Raw genomic sequence first — 13,644 nt, forward strand, 5'->3', positions numbered from 1 at the left:
CCAACATAGTGCTCTTCTTGTTGTAGCTGCTGTCTCTCTCACGTGACACCTCACCTGCTGTTATACCTGGATGAATTCATATTTGTTTGCGCTCAAGCTTAACTGTGTGGAAACCTCTAATGTGTACTGTACATAATATAATTGGTTTGTGCATTTGTGTCTATGTGTGTGTGTTGTATATTGTATATTATTTGCCCTTCAGATTAGATGCCAAACTTAATTTCACAGTTTGAGTTATATACCTTTAAATGACAGTAAATCTAATCTATTCTTATTTTGTTCTGTCCACCATGTTCTCTTATTCTTCTTCACCTGTGCATCAGAAAAAAAATGGAGATGCTGCCTGATTTATGGAAGGAGGACTACTGGCTTCCTCCTGGTGTGACCTGGAGAGACATGGAACAAATGGGGGACTCCAACCGCCCCAGACCCCTGGACCTTCTCATCGCTCTGCCCCTCGCCCTCGGCTTCGTAGCCCTCCGCTACATGTTTGAAAGGTAGCACACAGGCCTTCTTTGTTTTGAAATGGGTGAGTGAGTGTTTGAGATAGTGAAGGGTCTGCAGCAGAGCACACAAACATTTCACTCCACTGAAGCTGAAACAGCACTTACAAGTCTTTTCGAAAATACAGCAATCATATGAAGTCGTTGTCACCACTGGGGAAAAAAGTAGTCGCACTGCATTTGCTTCCTATAGCCATCCACAGTATCAATAGAGAGGACTTTGTAAGAGGATCCGAGCTGTGGGACAGTGAGCAGGTGTTTTTGTGTTTTTGGTGAGTGGAGCTGGCATTGTTAGCATGGGGGGAGAAAGACTCTGGAAACTAGAGAGGAAGATAAACAGAAATGAAATGAGGGAGAAAATTAGAGATGTTCAAACCTAAATGAAGGTAATTTAACATATTAGCTGTGAGCAAACAAGCAGAAGATGCGTCAAGAGACTCAAATTGCTTGTTAATCATACTTAAGATGTCATGTGATTGTCAAATGATCTCATGTTCCTGGAGTGGAAAAAAATCATGCATGGCTATGATTAACTAATAAAAGCAGGCTTGTTTGCAGGTTTGTAACAATGCTTTAACCTAATGTTTTTTAACTGTTGTGTTGCTAAGTGAGTGGTAATACAATGCATTCATATGTAAGTGCAGTCACACGCTGGTCACCCAGCGCTCTATTTACAGCTAAACAGTGACTGCTACCCCGAGTATCCCCTGTCCTCTTTCTAAGATACCTTTTGTTCTCTCTGCCCTCAGGTTTGTTGCCCCACCCATGGCCAGGTGTCTTGGGGTGAAGAATAGATTTCAAGTGACCGCTGCACCATCGCCGAATCTGGAGTCGTTTTACATCCAGAACAGGAGAGAGCCGACACAGGTGAGCCTGAGGAGGCCTCTGCACGCATGCAAACACGTGGCTTAGTCTTTGAATTTGTATTTCTTTAAAGTCAGGTGTTTTTCAAATGATTAAACTGGCGTGTTTTCATTTGAAAGTTAAATTTGTGTGTAAAGGCACTTTGTTTTCCCTTTCCCCCACAGCATTAAACACACAACCCCACAAGGTCATCTTGTGACCTTTCACAGGCTTCTGGCTAAATAGAAATGAGTCCAGCAGACATTTGCTTTTGCTCTAAAGACTGAAGAAATATGGAGGGTCAGCTTAATGACTTATTGGCTGAAAACTGACAAAAAGCCTCATAACTTAGAAACGGTGCACGGTGGCACGGTGGTTAGCACTGTTGCCGCACAGCAAGAAGGTCCTGAGTTCAATTCCAACATCAGGCCGGGGTCTTTCTGTGTGGAGTTTGCATGTTCTCCCTGTGTTTGCGTGGGTTCCCTCCGGGTACTCCGGCTTCCTCCCACCGTCCAAAGACATGCAGCTTGTGGGGATAGGTTAATTGGATAATCCAAATTGCCACTAGGTGTGAATGTGCGAATGAATGTGAGTGCGAATGGTTGTCTGTCCCTGTGTGTTGGACTGGCGACCTGTCCAGGGTGTACCCTGTCTCTCGCCCTATGACAGCTGGGATGGGCTCCAGCGCCCCCCGCGACTCTGAAAAGGATAAGCGGAAGCGAATGGATGGATGGAACTTAGAAACTATGATTCTTACAAGTGTGGTGTGTTCTTTTAACATATAGACAAAGACTTGAAATAGCAGGTCACATTTGACCTCTGACCCCTGTAGATTGATCTGAAGGTCAACATGTTAATAATGCTATATAGAGCTATTTAAAACTATGCTTCTTTCTGCCATTGTTTCCACTGTAGGCATATAAAGAATGATATGTAAATATCACATTATTTTTTATGACTTTGTTATGTACAATATAGTAACAGGTTATAACTTTTAAAATACTGTTTAGATACATATAGAAAGTTTCTGACTAAGTTTATTTTGTTTTTGGAAAGCAAAATGAACATGTGATCAAGATTATTTAAACAAATTTCACTAAACAATGAAATGAATGCTACATATGTAAACATTAATAAGAAATAATAAAATAAATATACTCAAAAATGATGTCAACTATATTCAAATGGGTTTGAACAGGAGAAATAAATCGAAGCCTGCACGTCGCACTTACTTTTACTGCACTACAAACTTCTTAAAGTACGTTTTAAAAGAACAATACGAACACGTTGCATTCGAGCGTCGCTTGCTCCACCTCAACTCATTCTGTGCTGTTTTTTGTTTCAGAGTGAAATGGAAGGCTTGATGCTGTCGTGCCGCAAAACGCAGAGACAAATAGAGACGTGGTTCAAGCGTCGCAGGAGCCAAGACAAGCCGTCTAAAACCAAGAAGTTTGGTGAAGCTGCGTAAGTATTTCCCCTCCACGCCTCCGTCATTGTCCAGTTACTGATGAGTTCCTTCAATAGAAGATCCTCCACCAGTCTCCACAATGACCGATCCTGGAAAAGCTCGCAAGAACTCTGACACTGTCCAAAGCTTTGGCTGGTTACATTTTTAAAGTGCTTTTTTAAATAGCCAGAGTTTCTCATCTCAGTCGCTGTCTTTCAGTTGGAGGTTCTTCTTCTACCTCACAGCTTTTGTGGCTGGATTGTCCTGCCTGGTTGATGTGAGTGACAACATTTTATAGCAATGACATTTTACTCCTACTATTGATGCTAAAACAATAAGTGAGTGAAAAAAAATCAATTTAACCTTTGTGTTGTCCTGGGGTCATTTTTGTCCCAAAAAGAAATCTTTTGCTATCAAAAATGTGTTTTTTATTCATTAAATGGTCTGAAAATAAGTGAAGTTATTCAGTACTATGCTATGCATGATTGGAATAAGTTGGAATAAGTAATTTGATTTATTTATGGGGGTTTTATTGGATTTTGTAACACCTGTTGTCCTTGGGGGTCAAAAACGGCCCAAAGTAAAAAGTGTTGCAAAGGGCCATATTTTCATACCATACTGCTTTCAAACATCTTGGATCACTGATGTGTGGGGTCATGCAATGCTCATAACAACAACAACAAAACAGGAAGCACAATGAGGAGGCAGGTGCTCTACATTTAATTCAATTTTAATTATACAGCACCAAATCACAACAACAGTCGCATCAAGGTGCTTCATATTGTAAGGTAGACTCTACAATAATACCTACACAGAAATTATCTCACAAGCCTCCATTGCACTGGAGGCTTGTGAGATAATTTTTTTTACCATGTTGTGGAAAGGAATGACCAGTAAAGAAATGCACATATTGTCCTCTAGTGTAATGAGGAGGAATAATCAATGTTCCAACAGAACATCCCAAGTAAACCGGGGAACTACGAGATAAAAACATGTGCAGTATGTGATGTCAGGTAATGAGTTGGAATAAAGTTGTATAAAACCTTGAAACACAGAGATGGATGATATTTTATACTTATTGCTTTCAAACCAGATGCGGTCATTTTTGACCCCAGAAGACAACAGATGTGATTATTTGCTGCCAGTGAAAAACTTGAAGTAGTTTAAAAACAGCTTCCTAAATTAACTTTGACATATACCCGTCTGTGATCATCTGTTAAAGAAACCAACTCTGGTTGTGAAACGATAATCACAATAACTGATGATTTAATTTATTTTTTTTACCCAAAAACAAAGACACATTTCATTTAAATGAGGTTTTATCAGACATAAATTTGAAATGGAATAAAGAAATCGTGTCAAAATGTTTGAATTAAGTTTTAATTAAAAGTGGGGGAAAAATCCACTTCATATTAATTAAGTATCAATCAAACCAGATGGAGTCATTTTTGACCCCTGAGGACAACAGGTGTGGAAATCGGGAGGACATTATGAGGGATAATCTGAAAGTTATTTCTGTCCTTTCATACGTTTCCACCTCTTCAGGTTTATTCTAAATTTTTCCCTGTCTGTGCAGAAACCGTGGTTCTGGGACCTCAGGGAATGTTGGAGGCAGTATCCATTTCAGGTGAAAACATTACATACACCACATGACTACTTTGGTAAAACAGAGTGTGCTCCATTAAAATAACTGTTGTGAAAGTCTCATTATTTATGTTGAAAGTGTAACCTGTGTACGGATAGGTAATCCAATTACACCTATTTTACAGAGGAGCTGTAAAACAAGCACAATACAGTAAATTCATGTACGGCATTCAAACTACAGAGAGTTAACCAGGTTATTTATATAGTGCCAGGATGTCAGAAATGAAGTTAAAAAGTTAAATATGTGCATGTGTAACTTTGATTATATTCAGTTACTCAAGATGGGGTTAGATAAATCTAAACAAGCCAAGAATTAGAGGCCCTGATAATTAACGGCTTATTATAAAGAATCACACATTTACCCGGTTACTGATTTGGCTTGGTCGTTAACTTTGGCCATGAAACTGCATTAGTTTGATATTTAACGCATCCTGGTTCTATATTTAGAAAAGTAAAATATTTTATATTCATATTTACTGCTACTAATAATAATAATACGTAATAAATTATGTGTATAAAAAGTCTATGATAAATACATTTACAAGTTTCTAAAAGTAAGCATAATAATCCCTAAAAATGGAAAGTAAAACACATTGTGCCACACATACGAGAATATATATATATATATATACAACACTAGAGGCCAACTCCAAGCCCATAGCACAAGTCACCATCAAGTGCGGGATCTACCAAGGAGATGCTCTGTCCCCACTGCTGTTCTGCATAGGCCTGAACCCCCTCAGTGAGATCATTAACAAGACTGGCTACGGATACCGACTACGGAACGGAGCAGTTGTCAGCCACCTCCTGTACATGGATGACATCAAGCTGTATGCCAAGAGTGAACGAGACATCGATTCACTGATCCACACTACCAGGCTATACAGCAATGACATTGGAATGTCGTTCGGACTGGAGAAGTGTAGTCGGATGGTAACAAAGAGAGGGAAGGTAGTCAGAACTGAGGGGATTGAACTACCAGAAGGCAACATTGCAGACATAGAGGACAGTTACAAGTACCTGGGGATCCCGCAGGCGAATGGGAACCATGAAGAGGCCGCTAGAAAAGCTGCAACCACCAAGTACCTGCAGAGGGTCAGGCAAGTCCTGAGGAGTCAGCTGAATGGTAAGAACAAGATCCGGGCCATCAACACCTATGCCCTGCCCGTGATCAGGTACCCTGCTGGGGTAATAGGCTGGCCAAAGGAGGAGATAGAAGCCACTGACATAAAGACAAGAAAGCTCCTTACCATGCATGGAGGGTTTCACCCCAAGTCCAGCACCCTGAGGCTGTACGCTAAGCGGAAGGAAGGGGGCCGGGGACTGGTGAGTGTCAGCACCACAGTCCAGGATGAGACAACGAACATCCAAGAATACATTGGGAAGATGGCCCCAACTGACCGAGTGCTCAGTGAATACCTCAGGCAGCAGAAACCCAAGAAAGAGGAGGGAGACGAGGAACCATCATGGAAGGACAGGCCCCTGCACGGTATGTACCACCGGCAGATAGAGGAGGTGGCTGATATCCAGAAATCCTACCAGTGGCTGGACAAAGCTGGACTGAAAGACAGCACAGAGGCACTAATCATGGCAGCACAAGAACAAGCTCTGAGCACAAGATCCATAGAGGCTGGGGTCTATCACACCAGGCAAGACCCCAGGTGCAGGCTGTGTAAAGATGCCCCAGAGACAATCCAGCACATAACAGCAGGGTGCAAGATGCTAGCAGGCAAGGCATACATGGAACGCCATAACCAAGTGGCCGGCATAGTGTACAGGAACATCTGTGCCAAGTATAACCTGGAAGTCCCGAGGTCAAAATGGGAGATGCCCCCAAGGGTGGTGGAGAATGACCGAGCTAAGATCCTGTGGGACTTCCAGATACAGACGGACAAAATGGTGGTGGCTAACCAACCGGACATAGTGGTGGTAGATAAACAGAAGAAGACGGCCGTAGTGATCGATGTAGCGGTTCCGAATGACAGCAATATCAGGAAGAAGGAACACGAGAAGCTGGAGAAATACCAAGGGCTCAGAGAAGAGCTCGAGAGGATGTGGAGGGTGAAGGTAACGGTGGTCCCCGTGGTAATCGGAGCACTAGGTGCGGTGACTCCCAAGCTAGGCGAGTGGCTCCAGCAGATCCCGGGAACAACATCGGAGATCTCTGTCCAGAAGAGCGCAGTCCTGGGAACAGCTAAGATACTGCGCAGGACCCTCAAGCTCCCAGGCCTCTGGTAGAGGACCCGAGCTTGAAGGATAAACCGCCCGCAGGGGCGTGCTGGGTGTTTTTATATATATATATATATATATATATATATATATATATATATATATATATATGTATATGTATGAAAAAATAAATAAAAATACCGTCATGGCTGAGAATAGTTTCAATCCATCTAATTGTAGTTTATAGGCAAAGAGTGATCCATTATACCGCCTAGTGGGACTAAAAACAAAATGAGTTGCTCAGATTCTTAGGCTTCGGTGGCAAGTGTAAGGATAGCGACACGCTAGAATTATTCATGATAGTTTCCCTTCCTTTCTTAAACAGAAAAGCTTATAAATACATTTCAAATCCTCCACCTGTGTAGGTGCAGTGCTCCCTACTGTTCTGCCAGTATTTAAAGTCCAGGTATTTTATAAAAAAAATCACCTTTATATTTGTCCTCCTCAGCCCATGGAGAGAGCTCACTACTGGTACTACATGCTGGAGCTGGGATTTTATGGCTCTCTGCTCCTTCGGATCTCTGTGGATGTCAAGAGGAAGGTGAGGATGTTACACAACAGGCTGCGTTCAGCCCCGGCGACACGTAGCAAAGTGTTTATTTAAACAGAAGCGCTTGTGCATTGAACGGCCCGTTTTGTTACGCAAGCATTGCATTGAAAGCAGCTGATTCACTGCGTGCGCTGCCCTTTTAGATACGCCAGAGTTTATATACAGATTGCTGCTGACTGAGTTGCATGTTTCACACATTCCACCACAGAGTGCGTTGCCAGATTTCTTCCTGTCTCACGCAGCAGATGCCCTTTACAGAAGTTAGCTGTTGGGATGATGTTGGTCTAACTGTGGTCATATTTCATGTTTCTCTCACTTCACTTCTGCTTTAATGAGAAACCTGACCAGCACATGGTTAATGAGTGACTGTCTTCTGTTGACATCTGATGGTTCTTTTGTTTTGCTCACTGCATGTTTGCCTTTGCAGGATTTTAAGGAACAGGTCGTCCACCATTTGGCTACCATCTTCCTGCTCAGTTTCTCTTATTGTGCCAACTACATTCGCATCGGCACCTTGGTCATGCTGCTCCACGACTCCTCTGACATCCTGCTAGAGGTAACCTGCAGATCCTTTTATTTATGCTCTAAAGGTAAAATAAAGGTCATTTACGGTCATTTTTTTTTTTTTACATGTGCAGGAAAAAACATCTTGGGAATCTTTAAAAATATAATATTCACTTTGGCCAGACATCCTACATTAATGTAGAAAATTGAAAGAAATGAGAAAAACTGACTGTACAAACTACAATCAGAAGTTCAAACTGCACTTTAGGCTATTCTTAGAAAATATTTATCTAAGACCTCTGCAGTAGCCTGCAGGAAGCAGAAGGATCCTGTGATTGTGCCATGATAGCTAGCGGTGCTGACTGACCTTTGTTAACCTGTGCAAAAGACACAATTGTGAATAACATCAGGCTTCTAAACCTGAGCTGCTTGATGCTTTTTATTTTTGCACTGAAAATGAGAAAACAGCAGGCGTTCTTAGTGTTCTGCTTGACTTGACTGAGCTGTTTTTCCCCATTCTGAAAACATTTAGTTTGTTATTTTATTATCCATATCTACATAGCACTATTGTTGGGATTTGCTATGTGACTTTATTGCACGGTTATTATTTCTGCAGCCTGCAAAGATGTTCAACTACGGCGCTGGCTGGAGGAGATCGTGTGACACCCTGTTTGTTATGTTCGCTGTGATCTTCCTCGTGACTCGGCTGGTGATTTTTCCCAGCAAGTAAGAGATAATTCTCCTTTTTTTGTCGTTAAATTGCTCGATAACTGTAAAAGAAGTGTGGATGAATTTGAACTCTCTCATCAGCAACTTGACTCTAGCTATTCGATTACTTACAGAATCATTCACACCACCCTGGTACTGTCCATGGAGGTGTTTGAGCCTTTTGCTGGCTACTACTTTTTTAACATCCTGCTGATGGTGCTGCAAGGTCTGCACATCTTCTGGGCCAAGTTGATCTTGCACATGCTCTATAAGTTCCTGAAAGGCAAGGTGAGAAAGAGCAGTGAAGCTATAGTGCGTCACGAGATGTCTCTGACATGTTTTCAATTGTTTTGCAGTTCTAATTCTTACGTGATACCACTTGATGCAAACAAGCAAAGAGTCCAATTAAAAGGACGACAGGGAGCATCCAGAAAACTGAACCAGTCAGCTTTATGTCCTCATTCACAGCCCTGTGGTCACAAGAAAATAAATCAGTGTCACCCACTCATTTGTTTTTGGACCTTCTTCGTAGTTTGTAGTGTGAAACCTTCTGTTTTCTTCCTCAGCTGGAAAAAGATGAACGCAGTGATGAAGAAAGTGAGGTTGAAGAGGAAGAGGAGGAAAAAGGGGGAGAGGAGAACAAGGACCCAGGAGTTGACTGTTACTGGGAGAAAAGTAAAGACTCTCTTAACTCCAAACTGTCTATGCTCACCAACAGCTGTGTCCTTAACAACCTGGCCAACCACAGGTCGTCTGTGGTGGACAGAATGCGTAAAGCTCAGTAGGAACGTTCTCCGTCTGTTGTTTTCCTTTACTAATGTGAACTGGGTGTGTTCAGTCAGAGCGGTGTCTGTGAGTCAGATGATGCTACTGTCCTTCACTTTTAACTGTGAGAAACTGAAGCAGAAAACATTCTCTTTAAAGCCGGTGTCATAAAACAGGTGTCATAGCGCCCTGCTACACACAGGAAGCACAATCCTGAGCCTCAGTAACGCTGTACAATGATCCATAGTGATTCACTGTCTTTAAAGAGGGACGGCAGCCTTCATTTGAAATGTTTTGTGCTTGCTAATGTCCACTGTAGCCTTCACTGCACACGGTTTTCTTTTTATTTATTAGGCTCACGAAGCAAACATTTAAAAGTACAACAGAGATTATTAACACGAACATAAACCAATATCGAAACAAAAGAGCAGGTTGATGTATGTTCATGCGTAGATAGAAGTGCTCTTTAATTACTGTAAAATACTGTTACATTTAAATGCTGAAAATAAAATGATCATTTAGTCTTTCTACCTTTATTTCTTTTTTTGGTTAAAGATTTTGAAAACCACCTCAACCGGCTCCTCATATCGAAAGGAGCCAGTTGAGGTGGTTCGGGCATCTGACAAGGATGCCTCCTGGGCTGGGCGAGGTGTTCCGGGCCTGTCCCACCGGGAGAAACCCCCGGGGCACACCCAGGACACACTGGAGAGATTATATCACTCGGCTGGCCTGGGAACGCCTTGGTGTTCCCCCTGACGAGCTGGAGGAGGTGGCTGGGGAGAGGAAGGTCTGGGCCTCTTTTCTTGGGCTGCTGCCTCCCTGACCCGGCCCCGGATAAGCGGAAGAAAATGGATGGAGGGATGGATTTTGAAAAATATTTCAGTATGTGATTCTGTAGAATTAAAGTGCTGTGCAAAAGTCTTCAGCCACCCAGGAAGATGGGGTGGAGGTGCAGCCATTTAGTCAAAAGTGTTTACGCAGAAGTGGAAAAAATTCATAGAAGGAAAAAGTTTATTGCTCTAAACCTCTTGAAGGGCATTCAAAGTTCTTCTTTGGATGTTCGCTGCCTTTTGTACTGTTCTCTGTGTAAAAAATCCCACACTGCTCGAAAAATGTTGAGGCCTGGACTCTGGGGAGGACAGTCCATGATTCATAGTGTTTCATTGTGTGCCAGATGTATTTTTCTTAGATTTCTGGAACAAATTATGTGTTTAAGTGGCAAAAAATACAATTAAAAACTATTTTGTTGGTAAGCTGTGTAGACACAACACTAGTTCATCCCAATGATTATAACAAAAAATCAAATCTCATACAGTCACTGATTCATCATTAGGTTAGGTGCCTTTTTAATGCTTTCATGATTTATAGAACAGTAATAAGAGTCTTAAATAAACACAAAAACTTTGAAAGATCTTCAGAAATCTTGGAGAACTGTTTGTGTTATTTTTCCAGGATCACTTTACACAAATAAGTAAGGGTGGCTAACGAGTTCTGCACAGTACTGTAGTCTAAGGAGCGTCTGGACTTCTTTAAGTTGCTTGAACACGTTTCACCTCTCATAAGAAGCTTCTTCAGTTCTAAGGTCAAATGGTGGAGAGTCCCAGATTTAAGCCCTGTGGGAGTGTCCCCCCAAGAGAGACATGGACCCCCTAATGATCCTCTACCTAATTACACAAGCCGAGGTGTGAAGACGGGTGTAGGTCACAATCAGCCAAGGTTTGGGGTGAGCTCATTGTGAAACCCACTTTCGTGTGAGGTCAGATGGCCCAGGATGAGAGTGGGCGTTAAGGTGTCTGGGAAGGGAACTGGATTATAGATGGCCGACAGTTGGTGTCGTAAACCACCGCCTCTGTTCGAAGATGGTCGCTCACAGTGGACAGAGATGTCTTCTTTCAGTCCTCTTTCAAACTCTCCAAAATGTGAACTTTGGCATCCTCGAAAGCGTGACCTTTGTCCTTTAGATGGAGAAGCACCGCCGAGTCTTGTCCTGTGGAGGTGGCTCTTCTATGTTGTGCCATGCATTGTGAAGTGGCTGTTTGGTCTCTCCAATGTAGAGGTCTGGGCATTCCTCGCTGCACTGCACAGCATACACCACATTTTTGAGTTTGTGTTTAGGAATTTTGTCTTTGGGATGAACCAGTTTTTGGCTGAGTGTGTTGCTGGGTCTGAAGTACATTGGGATGCCGTGCTTGGAGAAGACTCCTGAGGTTTTTCCGAGCACCTTAGACTATGATGACCTGGATGACCGAGAACCTTCACAGACACAGTACTGTAGATTAAACAGTGTCACTATCACCGCTGTTGTGCATCGCCATCTGCTGGCAGCTTCTACAACCACACTAAGGAGGTCCACAGACTTGAATTGCAAAAATGTTTAATGACCATAATATCACTTTTATGTGAAACCTCTCTCTCTCGTGAAGGAGTTGTTTTTTTAAAATGCACACATAGTTACAAATGTTCCAGCAGAAGAAGAGACGAAAAGGATTATGGTCTGTGATGGAAGTCTTTCCATGAGCCCTTTGTTTTGGAATAAAATGTCGTAGCTCCTGATGGGTGATTAGAAAGATTCACTCTAGAAGTGATTCAGGCGAATACATCCATTCAGTTTGTTCACAAGAAAAAGCTCAACTTCTCTCTTTTATTGTTTCTCATGTGGGCTTAATGATGACTCATATTTTATTAATCAATAGTGTTTGCCTTAATTCTTATATTATCAATGCTACTAAGAGCAGGACTTCTTCTTTTCTATTTAGTTTAAATCTATTAGTCTTTAATTAAATATGTAGAATAAAGTTGAAGGAATTTCTGAAAAACAATATTTAACTGGATTAAATCATGAAACTTAATTGTCCTCGCTTTTCTCTCTTCCTCTTTTCTTCTATATTTGTTTTTTTCAATAATTATTATTTCATTCTTATTGTACCTTTGTGTCATTCATCATAGCAAACACTTGCAGTTAATCTGCGACCTGTTAGTGAGTTTCATCCCAACGTTAGTTACTCCCTCTGTGCAGCAGTGTCAGCAGGACAGATTAAAAACAAAGCACTGGATAAAACTTGTTCACAGCGCTCTGCTCACTGAGTTTCTGAGCGGCTGGTGAACAGAAAGCTTATAAACTTTCTTCTCCTTAACTTCTGAAACGATCATTTTTGTCTGGGAACTCAGTGCACAGTATTACTACATTCATTTTGCTTTATAACTGGATTGGTGTAACTAACAAAGCTCTGTGCATGTAGTAGTACATGCCCACAGTAGCTGTAACCATTAAGTTACTGTCTCACGCTCTTTGCTGGGAAACAGCTTGAGGATGGACTCACCCTGTCAGAATATAACATCCAAAAAGGTGGATTTCACCACGATGGAAGAAAACTGCTGTTTGTTAAATGTTTTAAAGTTGCATTGATGGTTATATACCCATGTCTTTCTCTCAGATTCCAACCCTCACCTTGTCCTACGTCTGAGAGGGGGCATCATTGAGCCATCACTGAAGCAGCTGGCTCAGAAGTACAACTGTGACAGGATAATCTGCCGCAAGTATGTATACAAAACCAGCACACACAAATATTAGCGAGACTGAACTCATTCTCAGAGAGGTGAGGGGATAATTCCCCTAAGATAAGATAAGATGTTTTGAGCGGATTGCTAAAAACTGATTCCACTTGATTTCATCTTTTTGCAGGGTGCATGGGAAAGGTCCGAAGAAGTAAAACCTTTAGTTGCTCCTTATGCACATGAGGTTTTTAGGAAAAAATGCATTATTAGCAAGGCTAAATAATTACTGAGTGGCTGATTAAATAATTTTCCTCTTTCAAAGAACAGTTGTCAGAATCAAATTCAGTGGCAGATTTTAGGTTGACTGGGAGTAAGCTCTCCCAGAGCTTTGATGGCTCCAAGTTGAGTGTTAGCAGATACATATCACAGCCCTCAGTAAAGCAGCGATCTACAGATTCCATCTCACTAATCTAAAGATTTCTGTCATCCGTCTTAGGTGCTATGCTCGTCTGCATCCACGTGCCATCAAGTGTGGACACACCCGCAACATCAGACTGAGGATTCTGTAATCTGATTACACAATCCAGCCGTTAAAAATGCTCCATCAGATTGAATAAAACTCTTAATACTGAAGAAAACCTTTTTTACCTCTTATTTTGAAATGTGTTAAACATCAAAATTGAAGAAAACGTGATCGTAACACATTTTTTGCCATATTTAGATCTTTTCCAAAGTTCAGCTTAATCAGGATGTGAATATGAGCTGAATGATTAAAAGAAAAAAATAGATTATAAAGTTGGCCAGTATATTTTTCAAAAGCACATCAGATTTATCTACAGTCTGTAGAGTAAACCAACAACATAGCAACCCTGTGTTTTTAATTTTTATTTTGAAATAATATTACTGGATTGAATTTATAATTTTTTTTTTTTTTTAAAATAAAGCGTTATTGAATG

General features: G+C 41.5%; 1 protein-coding gene across 1 annotated transcript; it reads left to right on the forward strand.

Moving 5' to 3' along the window:
- Positions 1–318: 318 nt before the first annotated feature.
- On the forward strand, positions 319–13,257 carry LOC146613628 (ceramide synthase 2-like). The gene is made up of 12 exons (XM_085379063.1): positions 319–497; positions 1,253–1,370; positions 2,692–2,810; positions 3,013–3,070; positions 4,370–4,420; positions 7,115–7,207; positions 7,644–7,772; positions 8,337–8,446; positions 8,563–8,716; positions 8,995–9,103; positions 12,628–12,730; positions 13,185–13,257. The coding sequence occupies exons 1-12, from the start codon at positions 331–333 to the stop codon at positions 13,255–13,257; spliced, it is 1,284 nt and encodes a 427-aa protein (XP_085235189.1). The 5' UTR covers positions 319–330.
- Positions 13,258–13,644: the final 387 nt, after the last annotated feature.

The sequence above is a fragment of the Diplotaxodon limnothrissa genome, linkage group LG18, assembly GCF_057381915.1.
Source record: "Diplotaxodon limnothrissa isolate DT_005_m linkage group LG18, D_limnothrissa_male_GT1.1, whole genome shotgun sequence".
NCBI lineage: Eukaryota > Metazoa > Chordata > Actinopteri > Cichliformes > Cichlidae > Diplotaxodon > Diplotaxodon limnothrissa.